This window comes from Syngnathus scovelli, chromosome 1, assembly GCF_024217435.2.
Source record: "Syngnathus scovelli strain Florida chromosome 1, RoL_Ssco_1.2, whole genome shotgun sequence".
Classification (NCBI taxonomy): Eukaryota; Metazoa; Chordata; class Actinopteri; order Syngnathiformes; family Syngnathidae; genus Syngnathus; species Syngnathus scovelli.
The window spans coordinates 20,656,797-20,684,494 of NC_090847.1; the positions used below are offsets into that span (position 1 = coordinate 20,656,797).

The 27,698-nt window shown below is 40.5% G+C and overlaps 2 protein-coding genes across 5 annotated transcripts in view; one reads left to right on the plus strand and one right to left on the minus strand.

The window, feature by feature from the left end:
• Positions 1 to 13,117: 13,117 nt before the first annotated feature.
• Positions 13,118 to 19,387, minus strand: qdpra (quinoid dihydropteridine reductase a). The gene is made up of 7 exons (XM_049763826.1): positions 19,145 to 19,387; positions 18,935 to 19,027; positions 18,252 to 18,348; positions 17,328 to 17,468; positions 16,014 to 16,122; positions 14,355 to 14,438; positions 13,118 to 13,482 (listed from the first exon to the last, which is right to left on the minus strand). Exons 1-7 carry the CDS (start codon positions 19,370 to 19,372, stop codon positions 13,380 to 13,382), a joined length of 855 nt encoding a protein of 284 aa, XP_049619783.1. The 5' UTR covers positions 19,373 to 19,387; the 3' UTR covers positions 13,118 to 13,379.
• Positions 19,188 to 27,698, plus strand: part of fstl5 (follistatin-like 5) — a 75,486-nt gene continuing 66,975 nt past the window's right edge. For 2 of the 4 annotated variants that reach the window (XM_049763497.1, XM_049763727.1), the window contains exons 1-3: positions 19,188 to 19,341; positions 20,094 to 20,244; positions 22,475 to 22,561. The gene's annotated coding sequence lies outside the window, so the exon portion shown is untranslated. Of the gene's footprint in view, positions 19,342 to 20,093; positions 20,245 to 22,474; positions 22,562 to 22,684; positions 23,074 to 27,698 lie in introns of those variants that run through there. The other 2 variants (XM_049763651.1, XM_049763571.2) reach the window with 2 other exon arrangements.

Consider the following 27,698-nt stretch of genomic DNA (forward strand, 5'->3'; position numbering starts at 1 on the left):
GTGATTGGAGGGTGGGGGCCAAGGCTTGGGGTTGTGGTGGGGGGGCACGTCTCCCGGGAATTGGCTCTTGCTGAATGCAGAGCTCCGCTGAGAGAATTTTAACCCCGTGTGGGAGAAAACCAAACATGCAAAAAAATGTGCACCCCCACACTATCCGAGGGTACATTTCAGGGGGTGACTCTCTCGCCGTCCCAAAACACGTTAACAATGTTAGCGTGGGGTAGCTAATGAGTTGCCTTGCAGGTTTGGGGAACCTTTAGTGTTTCAGTACTCAACTTTGAGAAAGTCACCCTCTTTTTCCTTAAAACCACAGCGCCATCTATTGGAGGGAAGTTATGTAGCGGATTATGATGCTAAACGTGTAGCAGAAATCCCACTTTGTGTATATAAGTAAGTACCTTGGTTTTCAGGTCGCAGGATGGTGACCCGATGGTTACTTATGCCTCATAGTCAAGATATTCAAGATTCTTTTTCAGAAGATATCCAGTACTCTTGGATACTCTTACTCTTGTTTGCCAGTACAAAAAAACATGCTATATCGATGAATTACAATTTGTATGTATGTTGGACAACATGGACAAGCAGCATCTTGCCTCTGTGACTGAACCTCGCACCCTAATTCGAAGGAAGACCCCGGACAGCGGACACCTTGTGGAAGAAACGCTGCTTGTATCCGGGATCTCGTTTTTTTCGGTTACATCCCAAAATTTGCGACACAAGAGCGGATTTCGACTCCCATCGCCCTCCCACAGAAAATAATCCTGTCCCGTCCCAGTCTCCGACTATAATATTTTTTTTTTAAATAAATCCTTTTGAGTACTGCTTTCGGTAAAAACAACTCCAGCTCCCAGTCTGCTCCTGTTCAGAATGACCCCGGCTCCTGTGCTGATCCTATTTTGGAAATCAGCTACATTAAAAAAAAAAGAAAGGCTGCACGTGTCTTGAGTTTTTTTCCCTACTGGATAATCCCGCTCCTGTCTAGCCCTGTGAACTTTTATCCTTTACCGTCAGAAACCCATGATAAAAGGTAAAGTTGCCATTCCTGAAAAAAGTCATGATCATAGGTGAGGATAGGAGGAAGGTAGATCGACCGGTAAATGTGAAACGGCATCACGGCAGATGGAAGATCTGCCTGTTGATCTCCCGCTTCACCCTGCCCTCACTCATGAACAAGACCCCCAGGTACTTGAACCCCTCCACTTGGGGCAGGATCTCATCCCTCACCCGGAGAGGCTTTATTCCAGTCTTTTTCAAATGGATATGAGGGGAATGAAAAATCTCAGAATGAAATGCCATCCATCCATCCATCCATCCATCCATCCATCCATCCATCCATCCATCCATCCATCCATCCATCCATCCATCCATCCATCCATCCATCCATCCATCCATCCATCCATCCATCCATCCATCCATCCATCCATCCATCCATCCATCCATCCATCCATTTTTAAAAATGCTTACAGTGTGGGTTTGGGACTTATCCCTTCGAAAAGTCCTCATCAAATTCTGCTGCCTGCCTGCCGACCCCCCCCCCCCCCCCCTCTCCCTTCTCCCACCATCTCCCCCGTCATCCTCCTTCTCCCTTCACTTCACTGCAGATGTTTCAGGCGAAAATGTGCTCCCCGGCCGAGGAAAGCTAACGCCGCTCGGCCAAGCGTCGTTGACAACTTTTGGCATACCGACAGAGGGCAAAGCGAGGTCGTTGACAACACAAAGTCAAGAGCGCTTTCATGGGAGTAATCAAGTCTTTTTTTCACACAGAGCCTTAATTAAACTAACTGAACAGTGGCCAGTACACTTTTCTTTCTTTTTTTTCATGACACTTTTTAAATTTAGCACACTTTTCAACTCTAAGCATGTATTGTGGCACTTCAATATGCTAATATTTTGAAGAGTCATTTTTTCATCATGATACTTCAAATTTTTGACACATTTAATACGTTACATTGGGTTAGGGTTACATTGCAAGATACTTTTCAACAATATCAAAACTTGTTTTTACTTTTAATATGCTCATATTATTCAAAATGACTATTTTTGGTACTTTTAATACGATAACCTCATAAGCCAATCAGAGAGATTAACATAGCAGACTATTTAGCTGAACCAATTGGATGATGGAAAAATACTGACATCACAGTAAGCCTTCCCCAAGGCGCAGAGCAGGGAATCTAAAATCTGACTGGTTGAAATAAGACAGAGTTCAATGGTGTGTGTGCGTGCGTGCGTGTGTGTGCGTGTGTGTGAGAGAGAGAGAGAGAGAGAGAGCGAGAGAGAGAGAGACTCGGGATTCTGAAGGTAGTGGCTGATTACATTGAGATGGCAACACAGAAGTTAAAATCTGATTGGATGAAAAAATAAATGAAGCCACTCATGATTGGAGGCTGTGCAGCCAAGACACGCTACAAAATGAAAACAAAAGACAGTTGGAAATAAAAAATATACATCTCATGTGAAGTTGTTAATGTATGTGCAATTTGACACTTTTAATATACTATTGCGGCACTTACTTTTTGTCACTTACTTTTCAACAGCATGTAATAGTTGATGCATGACAGTTTTGTTTTTATCATCGTTACCAATCATCACTTTTAACATGTTAAAAGCCCTTTTGATCATTTTTTTGTGACTCTTCCGTGACAAAATGAATCAAAGCAGCCATACCTTTTGGTGCTGATCCAAATTAGGATTGCTTTGCCTTGGCTTAGGCCCGTGCTGAATGTCCTTGTGGCTAGAAGATCATAACTAGACTGTGTGTGCAAGCATATCTTTCCCACTTTTATCATGCTGACATTGCAAAATAGGTCATGTTTCAACTTTGTCCTAATATTTGTGGTCACTTTTGACGTATGCAATATTGTACAGGGCATTTGGGGGCATTTTCTTTCTTTCTTTCTTTCTTTCTTTCTTTCTTTCTTTCTTTCTTTCTTTCTTTCTTTCTTTCTTTCTTCAACTTTTCGTATGCCAACATTGCCAAAATTGTCCTTATTTGTTTTCATGATGATTTGTACAACATCATGTTTGGTGGAAAACATGAAGACAGTTTGGGCAAGACCAAACTTGATGGTCAGGAGGAGAAAGAAAATAAACGAGATGGCTGCACTGCTACCATCCCCCATCTCGTAGGCATGGCAGCAGCTTTGCGCGCACACACACACGCGCGCACACACACTCACTCACACACGCACGCACACACAAACACACACACATACGCACACACAGTCCAGCTCTCTGAGCTACCTGATGTGAGGCAGTCAGAATAATCCAGACGCACAATGAACGTTCCCGTGCTATTCACAAACACACACACACATGCATGCACACACACACACTCACACACTTGCACATACGCACACATTCACACCATAAAAATCATGCTAATTAAAGTAAGCGCATTTAAAGCAGCTGCGGCTAGCAAGAGGAAGCTACCTTCTTAGCTAACATCATGTCATTTTTCTTTAAACAGTAATGAACAAAACAACTGTAGAACATTTGACCCCAAAAATATTTGGGGAAATTGCTGACATCGGAAAGATAGGGCTTTTTTTTTTTTTTGATTTTGTAACGTTTTGTCTTTTTTTAACTCATTGACTGGCAACCATTTTTCAAAGCCGAGTTTCCCATCTTGCCAGTGATTCAAGAGCATTTTGACTCATCCGTCAAGAGCCACACAATATTGTTTTATATTGTGCACTGCTGATTGATATTTTAGCAATGGATTTTTTTTTAATATTGAATGTTAAGAAGTGGAGGGGGCTTCACAGGAGGGCCCCTAAAGGTTTTGGGCTTTGGGACCTCTTTCAGTTTTTCACCCCAGGGCACAATGTAACTTTTATTAATTTTGTTCCAATATTGTTCTCATTTTGGGTTATTTTTAACTTAAGATTGCTTGATTGGGCACTTTCAAGCTCTGTCCTTTTTTGTTATTTCTAATATGAAAGCATTGATTGTAGGAAAGGATTTTTTTCCAACTGTCACGATAATGTAATGATAAAATGTATATTATACATTGATTGTAGGAAGGATTTTTTATCACAATAATTTATAATATGTATTCTGTATATTTGCCAAACCCCAAAGATAATCAATAGAGCACCACCATGCTGACTATTGGCCCCGCCTCTTCCCTGCAAGCAGGTGTATCATGGAAATTGGTGAGGTGAAACTCTTGAACGAGGACCTAGTGAGCTTTAGGCAAAAGTGAGTGATCAAACATGAATGGAAGATATGCTGCACTTTATACATATGCACTGAATCCGTTAGTGGGAATACAAAAGGGGGTTAAAAAAATGAAGCACTCTCTAAAGGATGAAAAAGAGTGCGCACCTTGTTTCTTCTATTTTTTTTCTTTTTCTAGCAATGGCATCCTGTGTTCTTGGATGTGGCGTCGCCATGGCAACTGTAACTTGGTGACCTCGTTATTTCTGCCTAATCCCGCGCTGGAAATTATGGCTGCTCCACCCTTTTGCCTGGCTGCCCTGATAACATAATCATTGCAAATGAGGCAAACGCCAGCCGATGGAGAGAGTGCGCAGACGAAGGACAAGGAGAGGGAGGATGAGGGAGAGGGGAAGGAGAAGAAAGACAGGAAAAAGACTTTTACTGCAACAAGCCAATTGCATACGATTTATATATTTAATATTCATTTATTAATCATTAGGTATTTCTTATTCATTATAGTTTATACTTCTCGTATGTATTTAACATTTGAAATATTTATCTTATATGTGATTTATTTTTTCAAATATAGAATGCATGTATTATGGCAATTTATAATTCATCATATGTATCTTAAATCCATTCTATTATTTATTGTAGATTTAAATATTTGTTCTATTTCTAACGTTATTTGTAACGTTTTATATCTATTATTTTTTTCATCAATATTTATTCAACATTTTATATTTATATCATGGACTTACAATGCCGTAGCAAAAAGTGATGCCACTGGCGACCATCTTACGTAGCCATTCATTAAGCGCGCCTAACTTCAATTCTCCGTAAAGTTTTCTAGTACTTATTTTCTGTCTCCATGGCGCAAATGCCAGTGGGTGGGGCATGGTTGTTTCAATAAATCTGGGAGAAGTGCTGCATGCACATTTCATGGGTAAGAATGCAATTATGAATGTTCTCTTATAAGGTACATATATCTCATATTATAGTTATTTTCTGGGCCTTATGTGTTTACATATCGTATTGTTTTGTTATATAACTATTCAGAAAATGTTTTTTTCTGAAGAATCCTGCACCAATGGCTGTTGAGTCTTTAAAATGCGCATTGAGCGCTAATTGTCGGTGAACGTCTGCTAAACTGTATTGATTTCAGATCAGTCATGGGTTTATTAATGAGGCAACTCGGGCCAAAATCACTGCTTGCCAAGTTTTGTACCCAAACCGTTCCCACCCCTAGAATTGCAACGCAAACGCATCTCAACAGCTCAATTCTTGATTCTGTGTTTGATTAGATTGACTTATTGGATTGAGGTACACTGAAAAATTGATGTCTTTTTCTTTTTTGGGGGGAAAGGAGAGCAGATAAACATGCAAACTAATAAGAAACCCTCAGTCATGCCTATTCAATAATTCAGCACATTTACATACTATTATTGGCATATCTCATTACCGCAGCGCGAGGCACACTTATATATTCCAAAATTGTATTAGTCGGGTGGCGGCTTGCATAAATTAACATGGCTAATCAAGGACAAAAGTGATTCCCAGATATTCTCTCATTAGGAACGCAAGAGGGAAGCTGGCTTTGACTTAAACGTGTGATTGGGAAGTCTACATACATCAAGTTTTAATACGCATTAGGATCAACTTAAAGATCAACTCATGATATTATTCTGATGTGACTGAAAATACAATGAATGCTTTTACAGACTGTGAGCTTGATTGTTCTTCTATGGTCTGCCACCTACGTAAATAGTAGCCACTCCAGCCCCAAGTTACCGTCATCCATTGAAAATAAGTGTAATGTTTACACAGGTATAAAGTCAGATTTTAGAAATAAATGGTTTAATCTTTCGCAAATAGACTATGTAATGCTATGTTTTAATAAAAAAATAGCTGCAATTTTACATGAATAGTTGTTTCAGAGAATAATATTGCTACACAAATAGAGAAAATTATTTTATTGGAAAAAAAATCTCATAAAGTATGGTATAAAGCTTTCATTGTTGTTAAACAAACGTGGCATTGTTACCAAAGCAATATTTATTGAAAAAAGTAGTAAAATTATGGAACAAAGTAAAATTTCTTTTGAAGGAAAAACGATGGTCGTAAGAGAATAAAATCATTATGTTACAAATAAAAATTGCAATATTCTGACAGTTTTCATTTACGAGATACCTTCTGACAAAATAAAAGCCGCATCTGCAAAATGTACAGGGCAGGGATGAACCCAGTGGAGGCTTTTCACCTAAACTGTCACATATTAACACAGTTTTCAATTGAATTTTAGCTGCATTACAAAAACACATGTAGGCGGCCATGTTTCTAAAGGGCCAAAGACGATGTTTCAATCCATGTTGAACCAGCGCATGCATATCCTTTTAGTGACCCAGGATGTAAATGAGGAACACGTGTGTATCTGTGTGTGGGCGGCCGGTGTGTGTGGGTAGGGTGGGGTAAAGTGGGGGATGGAGGGGGGGGGGGGGGGGGGGGGGGTAATGTTTTGGGAGACGGTTTCCACAGCGACCAGAGTCTTAATAAGGGAACCCCATTGTCTGTTTTATGGTTTGGGGCCTCATTTTTTTTAAACGGCGTTGTACACAGACAGCCATATTGATTGACAGGAGAGCGAAAGACAGACAGGAGGACAGATGTGCTGCAGCGGAGAAGTGCATGCGTGTGCGTAATCTGTCCTAAGAGGCGACTGCGCCGCTCTCAAGAGGATTAACTTGGTCAGATCCTGTTGACTGTATGGAAAGTCTCTATTTGGACACAGAGTTGATTTCGCCTATTGTTACATAGTCTACCCCCTCCCCATACAACCCCCCCAGCACTGACCTGGATTTGACTGGCTACTGCCCGCCGCAGTTTCCGCCCACACTGGCTCTGAGGCTCAGGTTGTTGTGTGTTTTTGCTGAGATGGGGAGAAAAATACCAGCAAGACTACAGACAACATTCTGTAACAACACTGGAATACACTGAAAGCAGTCGTTGGCCGTGTACAATAATTACTGAGATTTATGGAAATAATTAGGATACATTTGTATTTTTACACAGAAGTAGACAATGCGACCCGGCATTTGGGGCAAAAGAGGTAGTACCCCACTAGATTTCACTAATGACGCTCTCGTTCTCTCTCTCTCTCTCTCTCTCTCTCTCTCTCTCTCTCTCTCTCTCTCTCTCTCTCTCTCACACACACTATCTCTCGCTCTTTCTCACTTTCTCTCTCTCTCTCTCTCTCTCTCTCTCTCTCTCTCTCTCTCTCTCTCTCTCTCTCTCTCTCTATATATATATATATATATATATATATATATATATATACAACGTATCGGCCCGAATATAAGGTGTTGAAATAAGACATTATACCCATTCACAACGCTAGATGGCGCCACATATCTTTAAAACGAATGCTGAACTTAACTCCCCAGGCCAAAGCGAACCCCTGTCACGAAGAATAAAAATAAAAATAGCGGTAGCAGTTTGCATTATTTTATTTCAATGTTTTTCCTTATTCAGATTTGTTTCACGACTACAGTTACAGTTAGACTTCACTTTGATGGTTAATGCAGTTATTGCAATTTTGTTGTTTTATCACAGTAGATTGGTTTATTTCCATTTCAAAAACCAGAAGCTATTCATTTACAAATGTGAATACACTTTAGTTTACATATTTAAATGTTCAGATATTAAGATGTGATAGACAGTTTTTGCATGATTTGAATGAGGCAAAATAACATGCTTTTTCTCTCAAATATATTGTTATAATCATTTGTTTCAGATGTACTGTAATTGTTTTCTGTATAAAAATAAATTTGGTGTTCAAAAAGTCTTTTTTCAAACTCGAGTCTTGAAAAAGAGGGGGTCGTCTTATAATCAGGGGCGTCTTATATTCGGGCCAATACGGTATGTACACACACACACACACACACACACACACACACACACACACACACACACACACACACACACACACACACACACACTTTTACAAGCAGTGATATTTAGAAGTAGTACAAAGTTGTTAAGTTGCAAGAAAAAGATGCAACATTTCCTGAAAAGAACTATTTTTTCCGAAAAGAAAAGCTATCAACTTGACAGAAAAAAATATTTTTTTAGGGGGAAAACAACATTGCATGACTGTTTTCTACTAAAGACGTGCTTGGTAAGAAAATCCCAGTCATTTCCTCAACTCACAATTTTACAAAATTTTACAAATCTCCTGAACCGCCAGACTGACCTTTTGCTTCTTGTTGTACATGAAATGCTGTGCATGCTTTGCGAGGCGCTCTTAACAAGAGGGAACAAGAAGCTGATAGATTTCTTTCTCTCTTTTCACACGGGTCAGATGTGATTAGGTGGGTCGTATGTGATGTCCTCCCCCTTCCTCCCAACACTGCCGTTTAGCCCCCACTCTCCTTCCCCCCTTGCCACGATATAACGAGTCCATTATGGTTCCCTTCCTCCTTTCTCTTGGACCTGGACTAAGAAAGTATAAGAATGCTGCAAGGAGAAGAAGCTGGTCTGGGGCCGAGGAGTAAGGTCATGTATAGTGCCCATAGCCTGAGGCCCATTGGGGGTGTGGGGGTCTTCCAAGCTGGCTTACTCCTGGCTGACGTAGCGAGGTCATGAAGAAAAGGGCGATAATTCCAACTTTTTCCATTGTTTTTTGTAACCTACTGTTTAAACTGTAGCATTCAATTAGAAACAATTCAAATAAGTCATTGAGAGGCGACTGAGATGTGGTTGCACAAGTGTGCGCACCCTCTTAGCCAGTAGGAATTGGGGCTTGACTCAAGGTGAACCCTTTGACATAGCAGTCAATGTTAGCAGAAACTGAGTGTGGTTTGTAGTTAGTAAACGTGGTTGCTTTAGTTTTGAAGAAAATAGATTACTATCTTCCAAACTGCTGCTTGTTGAGAAGTGAACTGAAGTCACTACCATTATACTTGTATCTCCAAGTCTTGCGAAGCAAAAACAATCGGTCGCACGGTGGGTCCTGTCTTGAAAAACTCTCAAGGTACCACTTTCCAAGAGGCCACTAGACAGGAGCAAAGAAATACTTTTGTTTGAATGAAGCGCTTCAAGTCACTTGAGTAAACCCTTGGCATCAAGATCTGAACAGAAACACCAAATAGGTAAGTTCAAACAAAGAGCAGGGAAAAAATATGAAATTATTTTTAAAAAAGGCAAATAAAGCTTTTACCCATCTGCAGTTGAGTAAGCTGCGAGTGACACAAATAATATTTAAAAAATTAATTTATTTAAAAAATATATATTTTCTAGTAGAGTGAAACTTTTGGTTGCATGCATGAAGACGCCCAGCATGCACCAAAGGGCGAGGTTGAGGGGCTCCTCCTCCTCAGCACATTATTTATTCATTCACATAGATTCTCTCTCGCACTCCACATCTCATGCTGCCTTGAACTTGAGAGACTCCCAACCTGATGTTGCCTTTTTTGGAGAAGGGGAGTAGAAGGGGGGGGGGCAAAAAAAAACATATTCAACATCCACACCGACCTTGCACTGCCAGTCGCTGGCTTCAGGGCCGCTTAATTAAATCACAAACTTATCACTCGAATTTTTAATTACGTTGCCGCCACGGCATGGCTACAGTACACTTGACTTGAGGCTTTTGTGCCATCTGGAGGTCAATAAGAGTATTAACTACCCCCCCCCCCCCCCCACACACACACACACACACACACACAAAATGAAAACAATACTGTATGTAGTAGCCAAAGGACACTGATTAAAAGGCGTGGCCCAATACCTTAGTCCAAATGGTGTCCAGTACTTAAGTAAACTTCTTTTTATAGGAACTTTTTATTTACTCAACTACAGATGGTAACAAGGGTTGATCACGCATTATGAATTATTTCCATGAATTCTTTCATTTAGAAGAAATCGTGTAAATATATAAAATAAAAAGACATTTTCCATCCATCCATCCATCCATCCGTCCGTCCGTCCGTCCGTCCGTCGTCCGTCCATCCATCCATCCATCCATCCATCCATCCATCCATCCATCCATCCATCCATCCATCCATCCATCCATCCATCCATCCATCCATCCATCCATCCATCCATCCATCCATCCATCCATCCATCCATAACAATAATAATGTATTACACTATGATCATATCCATGTCTAACATATTTAACATACTATATTTGTGACCTGCAATAAACTATGGTTTCATATTTTGAGACTGACTCTTGTTGACCAATAATCAGTTCCCCACAATCAATAGTCTTCTTAGGGGGGAGGCTAAATATTCTCATTAACTTCCAATCAAGCAAGGGGCAAAACCGGTTGTCATTTTCTATGTTGAGGCAGTGTTTACAGAAGCGAATGTTGTAATCTAATGTGTTACTTGTAGTTTAACTTTCAAAACAAAGTAATCTGAAAAGTATGTTATTTTATATAGCAAGAAAGCAACATACATTTCCATGCTAAGTCACTGTCATTTTTTCCTTAATATGTTCACAAAAACTTTGATTGAGACTATGTTGAGTTGACCACAACAAGAAAAACAGAATAGAAGAAGAGGAAGACTGCCAGGAAGCCAAGAGGCAGGTGGGGGTTCCTGGGCTTTTTTTTTTGGATGGGGGGGTGACTTACTCTCACGCAACACATGTGGCGTCTGGTCCTCAGGAGGCAGAGAGGTCCTTCCCTTGCAAGCTCAGGTTACACACGAACCGCCACCGCCGAGGAATAACCACAACCATCTGGCCTCACCTCGATGGCTTCCACATGTAGGGTACCTCCTTGTCACACACACGCACACACGTACACACACACAAAACATCATTTGACACAAACGGGCACATGTAAAAAGCACAAATGACCATTGAAGAAGTCCTTAACATTTCTTACATTTTGGAAGGCCTTTCAGAGCAAGCAGCAATATGTCCAACTTTTTGCTGCTTTGTGCAAAGGCGCATTGATACAGAAATAACCGTCGTTGTGCTGTATGTGGGATAATGGAATGTCCACAGAAAGTTTGTGTGCGTGTATGTTTTTTAACTTCAAAGTTACCGTGGAACCCCGCTATTCAGGGGGGGAGATACAGATGGGGTCAGCCTACGAAAACCCAAAATCTGTGTGTAATTGACAAGCAGTATTTGGATTAAAAAAATGCAGCGACACTTGGGCACCTGCGGATTCGCATATAATCGCAATCATTTTAAGTACAACATTTTTCTTTTGGGGACTTAGATGTTTGTATCTTCATGGAAAATGCATATTGACTGCATTTCTCAATTTTTTTTGCGAGCTTTAATGCTTTTTGAGAATAGAATAACTCCAGTGCCTCTGTAACCAACACCTCCAGTCTCGCCACATTGATTGAAGTCTAGGTTGGCTGACTCCAATTAGTACTTGGAGAAGTCGGCCGTTCTTGGGAGTTCACATACTTTTTCCACCTTGCACACGGTGGGTCCAATAACAACATAAAATGATCAGTGTCAGGAGCCTGTATATTTATGTGACTTCAAAAAGATGAGATCATATTTTATGAGCAATTTATGCAGAAATCCAGGTAATTACACAGGGTCCACACAACTTTTCTAGCAACCGTATGTTGATTGGTTGTATCATACGTGCGGAAATCGTTGCCAGATCAGAGATGACGAGGAAACAATGCAAACATAGGAACAACAACGCACCCAGTGCCAGGTGTAGTCACATATATGCACACACAATGGAAGGTTTTAATCAACAAATACACCTCAGGGAAATGGCTGGGGGGGCAGGGCCATTTGTTTTGGGGGTTCTAGTGGTTGACGCACACAATGAATCACAAGCGGGCTGCCCAAAACTGAGAGCCTTGACCCCCCCTGTGCCAATAATGCTAAGTGTGAAACGCAATCTCCCATATATGCTTTCATGGAAGTGTCTGATGAAAACGGGTCACATTCATATTTTCTCATGTTGACGTTTTGTTTTGACTTTGTGCATTACTTCATTGGGAGAATAATAAAAACAAAAAATGGGCACAGATCAGATTTCAAGGTAACATGATGTGGTCAATGTGTTTTATTAACAGTCGTTGCCTTATTTTTGAGTTATATTTACAAATAAAAAATGAGGAGTTACCTTAAAATGTAAACAAAAAGGGACTTTCTCCAAGTTTTGTATATTATTGTCATTTGCTTTTTCTCCTTTTTTGAAGAGGAAAACAACACTTTTGGACGCAGCTCTGGCTCATTATTTAATCCAATTGGTGTTACTTATTTGACCTTTGAGTGCACAGCATCCCCTTCCACACAGACACCACACTGCCATAAAATCCCAGGGTCAAATTCATCGCCCCACCATTCCGTGTCTGTGACATACAGGCAGAACTGACTCACTGGGTGCAGCAGCAAGGCATCATGGGAGAAGGCGCTCACGCCTGTGAATGATCCCGCCACCTCGAATAAATACATATCAGCTTCTCCGGGGAGCCGGGCCCCGCTTTTGCTTCTTCCTATTAATCCTCAGCGGCGGTGATTTATCGCAGCGAGCTTGTCAACAGCCACGCGCGCGCTCCCACGGCAAGCAGCCTGAGGAACAGCAGAGTTTAACACTGCGCCTGTTTATGAGCATTCGCCTCCCTACTCTGCTGCTGCTGAATATACGATCTGCTGTTGTGCACACAAGTGAAAACAGGCCCGTTGGAATAATCTATTGGTCATGCAATGGATGCAAGCGAGCATTTGCATTCGCCAAGGTGAGAGGGAGGCGAGCTCAGAGCAGTGTGTAAATTATTTTTATGCCCAAGCACATAGCCGTGCATGTAGGCATGACTCTTGTTAAACACTGCCATCTGGTGGATGCTACGTTTTTTAAAGTTGTTGGGTTCCTAAAAATGAGCTGTATCACACGAATTAATTAAGTGGCTCTTATTATGTGTACTTAATGTTTTGGCCAATCATGTTTTCACACCAAAACCCATCTTTGAATATCACAATGGTTCTTTTATTTTGAGATATTTTTTAATCACGTTTTTGACAGGCAGCCATTGCCTAACAGCAATAATAACATGCACAGGTAGATGGCGCTCTTATCCTTCATGTAACACTGACCTCTTTACCCCTCCCTCCCCTTTCCTTCAGACTCCATCATCTCCTGATCCTCCTCTCTATCTCCTCTCCATCCTTATCTTCCATTCTCCCTCGATGACAATGTTGCCACTGCTGCGGTCCGTCTGCCCGTCCTCTATGGCGCCGCCACGGCCTCAGTTTTGCCGCCGGAGGTGAGCAGCTGCATGAGGCTGCCAGACGCCGGCCTGTCGACGTCCGTGGCCCACTTGAAGAATGTTCTGTAGTGGGGGAAAGGTGTGAGAAAAGGTTAAAACATGGCTGCAAACACCAACAGTGGATTTTGTATCATGGTGAAACCTCCACACACATTCATAGGGACCAGTGGGGTTGTGAAACATTTATTCCCCATGGGAGGGAATGGAAATCTATAATAACTAGCATTATAAACTCCCATATATGCTTAAAAATAAGTCACTGTCACTGTAATATATTATAGATGAGAATCCATAACCAATGTTTAAATTGATTCCTTTTGATTTTAGCACTTTTGGATTATTTCCAAGCCCCATGTAAAACTCACTATTACACTTTATACACATTATTGCTGTTCTTGAGAAATGATCACGACAGGAGGCTTAATGCAAACTCTTTCAGAGCGGACAACCGCACCATGTGAGAAATTATGACACATGTTCATCACATGCAAGGTCATCGTGCTAATGAAAAAAAAAAAAAAAAAAGATAGAATGCTTGAAACGATCGCCATCACTTTTCATTTTCCCCGCCGGGCAGATTCTTTTCTATTATCGACCCTCATCCAATCTCAATCTAATCCCCCCGATAATCCCATGAGGTTTTTCACAGGTCTGGGATCTGTCTAAATGCATCTGTATTTGTTCTCATTTCAAAATAACTCCTAGGAAATAATGTCATTGTGTTAAAAAAAAATCAAGAAAAATGAAAAATTGTTAACATAAAACCTTAATTACCGTTCTCACTGTATCTTAAATCATATTTTAATTTACTCGCCCTTCATACATGTGTAAAAAAGGAGGTTAAAACACTACAGAATAAAATGTCTACTGTACCATAATTAATAGATATTTATAATGAGTGATAGGTTAGTGGTATTATAATAACTCATACTCACTCTGCAACGTATTCAAGAGGTGTCCATGTGCCAAAATCAGCATCTGGCATGAACTTCCTGTTCATGGGCGTATCCAAGGTAACCCTGTTGTGAAACGGAGGCAGATGACAATCAGCAGCTGGGCGAGCAGTGTCTGAGTCTGACTCAAAGCATCATCATGTATAAATACAACTGTTAGAAAACATGTCTGGTGGAGAAAAAGTATGAAAACATACAAAGAAATACAAACAAAAACAATTTAATATTAGATATAATACATTCTGACATGAATACATTCGTCAAATGTTTTTAATTGGCAAAAACTATAAAACAAATGAATGTTTTAAAATTTCAATTTAGCTTCCCCGCCCAATAATAATAATACTATAATAGCTGAGCTTTATTTAGGTTTAATTAGAGGCACTGTAGTTTGTGACAGGTTAGCTGACTGGAATTTAAAATGAGTTGAAATGTGATAGGTTAGAACTGAACGCAGCCAACATCCCTGGTTACGACTAAGGATTTCATTTGTGTTTTTTTTTTATTTCAAATGAATTAAGCATGTCAGGTCACAATGGTGGACCGTGTGTTGCAATGATTTATCTTAGTCTTATTGTTTATGTCACAAAACTCTTGCATTTCAACAGGGGTGTGCGGTTTTGCCTCTTGACAACGAGGAGGCAACCCCAATATCAGAAATCTCTTTCTATACAACTCACACAATAATGAGAGAAAAAGAATATATCTCAGTCAATCAAAATTGAGCAATATCACCTTAGTAGCGGTACAATTGAGGATCAATTGAGGACTGCAATGTGCAGGTGTGCCTAATGTTGTGGCCATAGAGGAACAGAAAAAGCTGCCGCACAAGAAACCACATGCTTGCCTTATAATACCAGGAGGCATCGGTCATGTGATCGAAAGTTGGCGCGTGGAGATGAAAAGTGGCAGACATGCAAGTCATTGGGCTAATGCAAAACACGTGTGACAGCTCCCCCTCAGCACACTGCCGCTGCGGTGGAAGGTGCAACCAAATGCAAGATAGATAGACGATAAGAAAAAAAAAAAAAAATTCTAAATTGCCATGATGGTGCAACAGGACACAACCATTCAGCTAAAACAGGCCCACCAGAGATCTGCCATTTGCGTCCTAATTTATGATGATTGTCTGCTGCTTATCTTCGCTTGGCTGCTTATCTGTCCGTCTGTGACGCATGTACAACATGGCTAATCACAGCACAGCAGTGTCTGTCTTTGCAAATGTTCAAATAAAAGAAAGAAAATGGCATGTTCATTTAATGCCATAAAAATACATTTGAGTTACGTTTAATTTATACCATATCATTTTCAAGATCATATGATCTGAATTTGACACCATTATGGAATAATACCAGTAGAACATTGTGAGCAGTACATGACAATTTACACTAATGAAACAAAAAAAAGGTCAACTTCATCTATATTAGGGAATGTTTCCATGCCTTGGTAGTTGCTGCTTTTTTTTGGTTAACAGATTTCAAGTGTGTTCCACAGTTAACAAATTAGGTTGACACACCTAGGTTAGGTTGACTATGGGGGTGCAGAGGCTATGAGCTCGACAGCAACTACTTGTTTGGTAAGTCAATGATAAACAACAAGGTTGGCACGACAACCTGCCAATCATAGCAATTGAGGACTTACGGCAAAATGGCCACGGCAGCAGCGCCGGAAGGCATCCCGCTGTTTTTGCCTGCCAGACTCCGACATAGCTGGTGCACAGCGGCCTTGGCCATCCCGTAGCCCATCATGCCTTGGGGTCAACAAAGGAAATAGGTGGGGGGGGGGGACAAAAGTAGCTGGATGAGAATGTTTTCTAGCTGCAGCATCTGGCTGCACTAAAGTAGTGGCTTTCCAAAGAATTACAAGAATTCCCGTCTGGCACGGACACGCCAATAAAGAATGGACCAATGAGAACGAGGGGAGTTTTCCTCCATGCGTCTTACCAAAGTGAAGCCAAGCTAGAACGGATGCAACGGACTTGAGGTCTCCCTGGGAGCGCGGACGTCTGCCACTATCAGACAGGGTGCAGATTCAATCTCCTTGCTTTATTGACGATGACCTAATGAGCTCGTTTGTTTTTACAGTACAATCTGTTTTAATGGCCAATAGCGTAATGGTGTCCAATGTGTCACTAAAGCGACAGGGGAGTCTGGTTGGCAGAGTGCAGAAAAGTATTTGACTACAGAATACATATTTTTAAACACAATCTTACTTTTCAGACGCTATGTAAACAATGTAGTCGAGGCTAGGAGACTTTATCTTCAACTCTACGAGGGTTAATCATTAATGTGTATTTTATCGATAATTTCAATGCTATATTAATTACATTATTTTAGTTTTACACTTAACATTATACTTGGTAACTATAGTTCTGTATCAGGTAACCTGATTTGTCTTAATTGCTGTAAATGTGCCTTTTCCTGAAAATAATTTATTTTGGCTTCTGACTGGCTAAAACATTCTGAGCTTCAATTTGAGCGCCACTTGACAGTCCTTGCTCGAGTAATTTTTATGCTATATTATTCATGTATACAATTTTTCAATAACCTCAGTTAAAAAGTTCAAAAGATTATTCTATACATTCCAAAAGTTTGCAGCAGAGTCTCCCCACATGAACTCCAGCCTGCTACTTTCTAAATATTGACTCGGCCTCCATTTGCCAGTGATCGAAGCGAAGCGATTGGGTCGTGGCCAGGTCAGCGTGCCGGCTGATGGACAAACGGGCGTATCAGAGCATTGACTTTCTGTTTACGAAGCAAGGAATTGTCCATTTCTTCTCCCTTGCTCAGATCCATTTTATCGGCACATCTTCCGATAGGAGAGTCGATTCCCTACAGTGCTTTCTATTATACGCATCATCTGTATTGACAGGCCGGGGGACAACACGCACAGATCAATAGACTCACGTGGATGAGAATGGGTAAACACACACAAACACACAAAAATAGACCTCACCTCCGGTTCCTGACAGAGCGGCTTTGGCCCCTGCCAAAGTTAACAGACCTCCTGGCTTCAGGTGCACGGCCGCCAGGTGGCTGGAGATGGTGGAGGTCCACACACTCTGTTTCCACATTAGATCTGTGTTTTTGTACATGTCTGAAGTGGGAAGAAAAAAAACACACAAATATGATGCCATCATAACAGACACACAATATCTCAAAGGTGTGTCCAAGCGAAATGTTTGTATTTTAGAAGCGCGGTCCCAGGAAGATGGAAGAAATATCCGCCGACACCGGTTTCATTAATGGAAATTGGGTCAACATCTCTATTCTAATAGCACATGCAATACAATAAAACTTTATTTATATGCCGCATTTCACAACAGATGTAGCTGTCAACACAAAGACAGTGAAAACGTACACAAAAAAGTCTGAAGACCCGAGGCCCGAAATTCAAAGTTGGCCATTTTGATTTAAAGGAGCCATTTTGGGGTGATTTCCGTGGGCTCCTACTTTACCAAATTACTATGAGGTAATTCATCCAAATGAGTCACAATTGTAAGAAACAATCCAGGACAGGTGTGTGAAGCTAAATTTCCAAGCTTTTTAAGCCTATGCCAGCAAATATAGGTGGGAAATGTCACCAAAGTTTGATGATCACTTCCACTATTTGCCAGGAAAAAATGCATTGCTGTTTGCAAACGCACGTCGTAGTCTTGTTGGGTCTCCATAGTGCTTGCCCACCCGTCAAGTGTGCTTAATTTGCAGTAATTCTTGACCAAAATTCATCACAGATTTGTTTTTAAGACACCTAGGATCCACATTTAATTCTGGGGAAATGTCATGTACTTTAGTACTTTTAACATGTACTAAAACTTACTAAAATTCTGAACCAGATTTTATTTGGTTTCAGTTTTGCTTGTTCAAAGCAACCTCTTACCTTTGGAACTGCAGTTTCCTCCTGCCCATCCACCGGCGACGCACAAAATGGCGTCCACCTTCTGCTCTCCAAGCAGGCGCGCCACATCTGATGTGACCTAAGAATAAATCAATGATCTATTTTTTAATCTGTTGAGACATCAAAAACACATTATGCTCTCCAGGGCTAGACAGGGGGGGAGATGGGTTACATTTTTTTTTTGTAAATCTGTGTCAGCTGATGACGCTGGGTCACAAGGGATCTTAACAACAAAGGATGTTTTTCAAAGCAGTGAATTCACTGTTTGACTTGTTCACATGCGAATGTTAGCAGTAATGGACATTACTACTTATTCTAGTTGTATATACTGTACTACCATTCATTATGAACAATTGAGGGGTTGCCTTTTTGCTGTATTTGACCAAACAAATAGCCTGATCAGGCGAGTTAAAAAAAAAAAAAAACACGCACGCTCCTCACATGAACGCAACAAACGACCAGAAAAAAAAAGACTTAAATTCTCCAGGTAACGTGAACGCAACGCCTCCCGGTAACTCGAACGCAACCACGGCAGCTCGACTCCCCCACACAAACTAATAGGATGTTAATATTTACGATTAGTTTAATATTTTCCGTAGAAGTTCATGAAACGTATAGATGTATAAACTAAAAGAATTGTCTCTTCGCTGTCTGTCATCACCCACCTGGCCAGCCTGCTCGCAGAAGGAGTCTGTCAACTTGACAATGACGTTTTCGTTAGCGTCCTCGTTAGCACCCATGTCGATATTGGCAACCCACTAAGTTAGAAGAGGGGAAAACATTTACAAATTGATTTGAACTCGGTGAACCGGGGGCTAGCTGTATAGTTAGCCGCGTTAGCGTGTTCTGCTAGCAACTCATTCACTGGCACTCACCCATCCTTTGGATTTGAAATGCTGGACACACTTGGAACCCAGCGCGCCTCTCCCACCGTAAACTATCACTTTATTAGCAGCCATGCGTCTACCTGGTGGAGTAGCCAAGGAGTGAGCCGGGGGAGAGGCAGGCAGCTGGCGAAGAGGGAAAGCAGAAAGAGGAGAGGAGAGTAGGCGGCTCCCTTGGACGGCAACAGGTTGGTGGAGCAGAATTGAGGATGCGTTCATGACATACTGTTACTTTTGCTTTCGTACGCTTTACGATTACCGTGTATGCACGCACAAGTGGTTTTATATCAATTATAGTAATCAAATGATAAGAGAAAAAAGGTTATCCGGTGCTTAACTGTTGCCGAGTAGCAATCCAGAAAGATCAAGTTGTAGTTTAAAGATACCACCTCAGGAAAAGGACGTAAAATAACATATCTCCCAAACTGAGCAAATGGGGGCCTCCTGGATGGTAATTTTTATGCTAAAGAGCCCTTTGCACTGGAAACAAAATCACAGAAAATGATTATTTTGTTGCTGTTTTCAACCCCGTTGTTGTTGCGTTGGGATAGTGGATCTTTGATACATGCATTAAAAACCCATCCATCCATACATACATCCATTCTTAACATTGCTCATCCTGTTGTCCAGGGTTGGGAAGGGAGGAGGTGCTGGAGCCTATCCTAGCTCACGATGGGCGAAAAACATTCAAATATATTATAAAATAAATCGAATAAATTAAGAGTATTTACTTCTAATTACGAAGTGTGCAGTCATATGTAACCCACAAGTAGCACTGATGAAAAATTGTTGCCCCTGAAAAGAGGTAAAGATTAATTATCAAGCGATGATTCGAGTAGATATCATTTACTTGAGTGGTACCAAGTAGCAATTCAACAAAATAAAGTGGTTCGTAAAATAGTTTGCATCTGTAAAAGAATTGGGTTGTTTTCTCTTCCAGAACAGATGAGCACTAAGTAGGTGTGACACTCATTAATGCAAGTCTGCTGGCTGCACCTGAAGGAGGCGCAGGGACATGGGTGACACGGGTGACACGTTGACACCCAGCCTGTCAACAAACATGAAGTTAGCCTTGCTGCAGCCCACAACAGGTACCCCAAGTTTCCATTAATGAGGACAGCGGCAGACTGCTTGTTATGCCCCTGGTCGTAGGAGTGGTGACACCTGTCGCAACATTAGGTACACTTGCACAGTGTAATGAGATCCATCACAAGACCGCTGTTAAAAAAAGATCAGTCTTTTGTTTGTTACTATGGCTTTAGAGCATTGGTGTCAAATTCATTTTCTTCCCATGACACATATTGTGTTTGTTTTCTATTTAAGAGGGCCGTATGAAAAACATACAGTATCGGTGATAGAAAGGTTTTGATTCATTTTTAGTAAATGCAGAGCTGATATTAGCAATGGCAAGATCTGGTATTGGTCTGATGCTAGGTAAACACGGGGAGGACCGTGTTTAATTGTGGATAGTTCTCCCAATACTTTATTCCATGTCATACATGTGAGATAGCTTTAAATGGATTTTTTCTTTGCAGCTCTTTAAATGGGTTAACCTTAGTGAACACTAGATGTCCTCATGGGTCTTTACTAAAAGTCTTTGCCAGTAGGAAAAGCAAAGTCCTGAACACGTCAGAGACGCTGCTTTCACAAACAAGCATGTTTGATGTGGGCTCAAGCGACAAGATTAATTGTTATGCATAATAAATATCAGGACCCTATTAAATCAGCATCATTTTTAAAAGAGTTTTTGTAAAGGATTAATTTGGGGCATTCGTTGATGTGACAACACAATTTCGCAGCCTGATCATGCCAATAATTAGAAATAGTGTACCAGTAGTGTAGATGTTTGAAAATGATTAGTAGGTAAGTGATGCTGTAACAAATTATTAAGTAGAAATGATGAATAAGCACATAATAGTTTGGGTTATGGTTTTATTTTAATTTGGGCAAATTTCAAACATCTTCACCATTTTTTGATTGTGTTTCTACATATTTAAGTTGATGAATTGTGACTTATGTCCGTAATGTGGAAGAAGCGTTGGCGAATAAGTTACATTTCCTTGATAAAATCAAAAATAGATACAGCTGCTCCAAAGATGATGTCAGACGTCGGGGTTGAGAAGAGCAATGCCTTCTGGATAGACAACCCTGTCCCAAAATTTGTCAGAAGTGTGACTCAAAAACAAACACAGCATTTGAAATTGATTAGGCTTGATTCAAAACCAATGACACCACAACGATCACACCCATAAACTGGTGTTAGAGGTGTCTTTTAAATCCAACAACGTCTTTGACAGAGATACAAAACCATGGCTTCAATTTACTGTCAGAAGCGAAATTTGAAACCAGTAACATCTTTGGCATAAATCCGGGACCAATAGATACGTACAATCCGTAAGAAAAAAATATATATACTGGTCCGTACATTAATTTTCAAAAATCCTTTTCTGAGTCACTTTGAATCTGAGTCATCCTTGAATCATCAGTCCCACTTTGAGTGAACAAGTGGTTTGATTGGCTCATTGTGGTCATATAGTTGTCCCGAATATAGATGGGTCCAGTCTGTTACAGCAACCAATATGAGGATGCACGCACATATTTGATCTGTAACTGCAAATGGCTACATATAAGACCTTGAATAGGTCCAGACTGCAGACCACCATTTGAATATACCCAGGACTATGACCCTGACCGAAAAAGGGATTTGAAACCACTGACATTAGCATAGACTACAACCCAACCCAGTATTTCTGTCAGAAGTAGGACTCAAACCCCAGCAACACTTTCGGTAAAGATTACGGCCCTACAAATATGAGTGAACGTGAGCCTGTTTCGATTAGTAAGCCGCTCCCCAAGGTGTTGGTCACAGGAGGGTGCCATTGTGATTAAATGGAGATTGGCGGTAAGTTGCAGGTAATCAGCAGCATCGGCGCGGGTGACTATTGGGGTCTTGCTTTTTCCCGCGTGTGCAAGGAAACAATAAAAAAAAAAAAACTAATTTCCAAAGGATCAAGAATTGAAATTGTTCCAGGTTCCCGTGAGGCGGCACCCCTGATCCCGGAGAGAAAGTAATGTGTATGCCTTAACACAGCCTGGTGAATAAAATAAATTAAGATAAAATAAAAACAATGCGCTAACTCTAAAGACCCTCACTGTAACCAGTCTGACTCCGAACCCCTACCCTTTGAAAATGCTTGACTCACACATGTAATGAAGGATCAGAGAGAAAGTAAGTGAGATGCTGAAAGACAACTAAGAGTTTGCTGACGTGTTTTAAAGACTTCTTTGACTTTTGAGTTTTCTTTTCTTTTCATTCTTCAGAAAGCGTTTGCTCAACTCTGTCGAGGCAGGTTGGCAGTGGGATGACTGATCCTCGGTATTAGAAATAGAAAGAAAGACAGTTTTCTGGTAAGACAATGTTCCATCCTCTAATATGTGTTGAAAAAAACCTTGACATTTTCAAGTTTAAACAAAAAATATCTGATGCAATAAGTGCTGAATGCTTGTTTTATTTCTCCTGTTGTCGTATTGAACCAAATGGCAGAATGTATATGGAAAAATAACACGCTGCCAACAACCTTTGATGGTTGACCGTGAAGCTTTATGCAAATTCTGTTTTTATCCTGGATAGTTTTCAACAACTCTTAGCACCTTCACCTTGAATTCAAACTTGTAATATGTAACTTGAACACAAACTCAACACAAACTAGAGCTGCAAGTAGCTATAAAAGGGTTCTAACAATTCTAGTTACTTTGGGGTCCTGGCAAATTGGTGCAGGCACAAAGGACAATAACCCTCTAAAATAGAAAAGGTTTTGCCAGGCTTGATGTGTGTGCAAAGTTTGATGAGTTTTCGCCCAGTTTTTCTTTGCCGACAGCACGTCGCCACGGCAACAGCGTGACACTATCGAAAGGGTTCTGTAAGTTTTCACCTCAAACACATTTAGATGAAACACCTGAGTTTAAGATGGTTGGAAAAATTTTCTAGAAGGAGTTTGCTCAAATATGACCTTTCTAAAAGGCCCCAAATGATTCCAAAGTCAACCTCCCAAAATACCCATATATTAACCACCCTTACCACTCCAACCCATCGCCCCAACCTTCACAGACCTTAATCATAACTATTCTGGTCTTCTCCAAAGCCAAATAGTTCGACACTATTGTCATTTCATGGTATAAAAGATAATGTAACCTAATGCTCTGAGTTCTCACTGGAGTTGTGTTGTCTTATGTTCTTTTGTTGTTACACATCAACATGACTTTCCAGTTTAGGAATTATGGGACTATATTAGTTTAAAAATGGGCATCCCAATATCTCATCCTGACCTGCATCATCAAGACATTTCTTCTCTGTCACACGTCTAAATGTCAATATTTACACAACACTCTCTGAAAACAACATTAGCACAACCTGCGCCAGCCCACCGGGGATGCTAATACAAACCGGATGAGGCTTGTCATCACGCAGTCATTTGCTATGAAAGATAACCCTCGCCCTCAGGCCCCCCGCTGAGGCAAAGTCCGTGCCGAAGCTGCCATGTTCGTTTGCTTTGCATAATGAGATCTGATGGCAATATGGACAGAATGCAGGCATGCATATCAATGCTAGTTGGAAAGGGCCGCTGAGACGGCTCTCCGGTGCCGGGGATAATCCCGATGTGTCACCATTAGCTCTCAGACGTGCAAGCATTAACGATATTAGTTTAAAAAATATAAATAAAATACATAATTACAATATGCTGTACAAATTTAACTCTAGCACTAACCCCCCCTCGTAACGACCGTAACGGTAATTTAACGCAACCTTAATCCGAAACCCTCCAATAACAAGCCAAACTCGAATCTTAAAAAGCCTCACCACATTTCAATCGATTTCTTAATTCTGTATACCCATTCCTAATCCGACAAGGGGTGTAACAAAAAACAATTTGAATTGGAAAGTCGGGTTTGATTTGACAAATCCAAACATTACATCTTCAAATCATTGCACCCTTTAATCGTATCTTGTATTGAGAATCGTATTGAATCATCTTTTGTGGGGTTGCAGAAGCAAATCCTACCCCTTCAACTCATAACTACTTTAAAATCATTGTAATCTGAACAACCCTAACCCTAACCACCCATCTTTAATTCTATTCATCCTAACCTGTCCTCCCCAACTACTAATGAATAAAACCCATTTATTATTTTAGCCGTCTTTATTTGACTTTATGTTCCAGTACTTTGAATGCAGCTGTGTTTGTTTTTAAAGTGCTCCATTAATAAAGTTGTGTTGAATTGAGTTAGCTAGCTAGCTACGCCCACATCCCACACATGCATCTTAACATCAAGAGTACCATCAGAAATTTCATGCTAATGTCCACAGCACCTTGATCATCATCCAGTGCCAACGCTACAGTTAGCAGAGCTCATTAAATTTTCACCCCCTGTTGACTTTTTTTCAAAATAACCCTCATCGTGTCTTAAAGCAAAGTTTCTCTTTGGGTTTGTTTCTCTCCCGCTGTGATCAGTCCAAGTACACTCCCTTCGGGAAACACCGTCCTGTATGACTAAGCGCACTTCACAAGGTTACAGTGCTCATTTTTCCAACATGGATCAGCGTTGAAGTGCGTTGTGCTTTTGTCCTTCTGGAAGAAGTTTTTGATCGCAGTCAGGGGTAGCTCAGATGTTCACTTTTAATCACAGCAAAGTTCAATCAAAAAATTGAACTTTCATCAGCGTCATTCTTTATTGTGTGCTGGCCTACGTAGATCTGTGAAGCTTTTCACTCAAATTTCAATCCCTATTTGGAAACCGTAAACCTGTCTCTAAGTCTTACCTTGATAGGCCAACTTTGGAAATTACTATTATATAAATCTTTATTTTGAACCATAACCATGACCCAGGTTTATGCCCTTAATTTGAAACCCTAACCCTTGTTTGAAACACTAACCCTTTCTTTAAATTCTTCTTGAAACCCAATATCTGAATGATTTAAAGGCTGACCCATATTTGGAACCTCAACTCAGATTTAAGACCTGATTTACAAAGCCTAGCCCTGTTTTGATACTCTACTTTGGAAACCATAACTAATATGAGACCCTTTTCACTGTTTAAAACCTTAATCTATGCAAAAATTCCTTGTTTGGCACGCTCAAACATGGCGAAAAAAACTCTTGAATGAAACACGTTTTTAAACACATAAACAGAAGGTTTCAAAACCTAACTTAAAACCCGAACCCTGCCTTGAAACCCAACTTCAAAAGGCTAATCTTGACTCAGAAACCTATCTTGAAACCCTACTTTGAAACCCTAACCCTGGATGAAAACCTTAATCCTGACACCCTTAGATAGGCTGAAAATAGCTCATTTAAAATCCTAATCCTTCCTTGAAGCCCTAATTCTAGAGTTACACCCTGACCTACGACCCCAACTTTGTCCTGAGATGCTCCTAGAAAGCCTTCCTCTGCCGTGAAACCAAAACTCCTTGGTTGAAACGCTAACCTTGCCACAGCAGGCTTGTAATGCTAATTTGTGTAATGACTTTGGCACGCATGTTAAGTGAAACGCAGTGTACGCCATTGTAGCCAAGTTTCGTTTTCAGAACTTTGTGGCATGAATGTAGTGGTGCTTGATCTGAGAGCACAGACAAAGGCTTTCAGATCAATGGCTGCTGCATTATGGATGCCCTGGTGAGTTATTCCATTAGAGCTGACTTCTCACTCGTCCTCAAAGAAGGAAACACTCTCAAACGCAAAATACTCAGCCGCATTGGAACATTTCAGTGGAGGAAACCAAAGTATATTTAGAGACACACCAAAAAGCTGAGGTTGAAAGTCACAACATCTGAAAACGTAACCCTTTCTTGAAACCATAACCCGACGTTCTAATCCTGTCTTCAAATCCTAATTAGAATTTTGCGATTTCAATCTGAAATGTGTTTACTTTGAAACACTAGCCTTGGCCATAAAACCTTAATTTGAAACCCTAAAGCTTTCTTTCTTGAGACCATAATTTAAAAACCCACCTTGACGCACTTACTGTGGTTTAGAACTCTACACCTGTTTTGAAACCTTACTTTGACACCATAGCTTGAAACCTGGACTTTGTCTTGGAACCCTTTCTTGGACCCCAATCCAGTGTAAAATCATGCTTTATCTAGAAAACATAACCTTGTCTTGAAACAAAAACTTCAAACTCTAATCCTGTCTTGAAACCCTAATTTGAAATAATACATAAAGCCTAATCCGGCCTTCAGATTCTACATGTCTTGAAATCATATGTTAAAGCCTAATCCGGTTTTCAAATTCTACATGTCATGAAATCCTAGTTTGAAAACATGAACCTCATTTGAAACCCTCACCTTATCTTGAATCCATGATCAAAACCGTTATTTCTTTCTTCACATCCTTACAGTGAAATTTGAATCCTTAAACTTGCCTTGCATTTAGTCTTAAAACTAAGCAGATGCAAAACCGCAATTTAAAACCTTACCTTTCACCCCTACTCTGTTTTAAAATCCTAATCCTGGCTATGATGAACCCGGGATTGGCTCGGTCCTTTTTGGAACCAGCTCTGTCTTAACTCTTCCACCCAATTTGGGTTAGATTTGACCCAGCAGTTTTAACAGAACCCTGTCTTGAAACAACCTTCTTGAAACACTATGGATTTAAATCGTAATAAAAGGTGACACGCAAGACTGCTCACAGAAAAATCTTCAACACACACACGCACACGCACTTACACACACGCACGCACTAAATGTCAGCGTCAACTTTGCATAACATCTCCTCCAATTAGCATTCGGTACATTAATGCTTCACTTGATGAATTGGCAACGTGTGACATGTACTTGCCGTTGGTTTATAAGCCCAGATGCCACCGCGCCATCTTCTTCACACGTGCACGGAATGTCAAGGGAGCTTCTTCTCCTGTTCCTCCTCTTCCGTGTTTGTCCTACACCAGCTGCATTCATTTGTGAAGAAGCGCATACAACAATAGCCAGTCTGTCAGCCACTTGTTTTCTACATAGGTTAATTTTAAGATGGTTTTTTTTGGACTTTATTCTCGTAGCATTGAATTTTTCCACTACATCACAGATATCAAACTTAAGGCCCGAGAGCCAGATCTGCCCCACTGTAGCATTATTTTGGAAGCAAATCATGTCAACTTCCGTGATCATTGTTAAAATCTGGACAACATTTTTAATTTGAGATTTGTAATAAATATTAACATTGAGATTTTGCAATATTCTTGTGACCATTTTTACAGTAATTGGAACAATAATTGACAAACGATTATGTCCGATTTCAAAATTACCAGTACATCACTTCGTCGTGTATATGTAACAATACGAGACGATTAAACATGTATTTAGTGTCGCCGTCATAAAAGCCGTCTTGGGGAAGCCGTAACTACAAAGTGGCCCGCAATAAAAGTGTTCGATACCCCTGTGCTAACATTTTTAGTGTGAGCCTGCCTACCTTTTATTCTCACTGGCTCAATTTGTAGACACAATTTACTATTTTGCGTGCACTTCACATTTATTTTGTGGCTACAATCGAAT

Bases quoted from the DNA above. Each gene is read 5' to 3' on its own strand.
- qdpra (XM_049763826.1), bottom strand. From the start codon at position 19,372: ATGAACGCATCCTCAATTCTGCTCCACCAACCTGTTGCCGTCCAAGGG. The intron at 17,469-18,251 runs GTAAGAGGTTGC...TTCCCACTTCAG, and splicing joins AGGAAACTGCAGTTCCAAAG to ACATGTACAAAAACACAGAT. The intron at 14,439-16,013 runs GTAAGTCCTCAA...GTTTCACAACAG, and splicing joins GCTGCCGTGGCCATTTTGCC to GGTTACCTTGGATACGCCCA.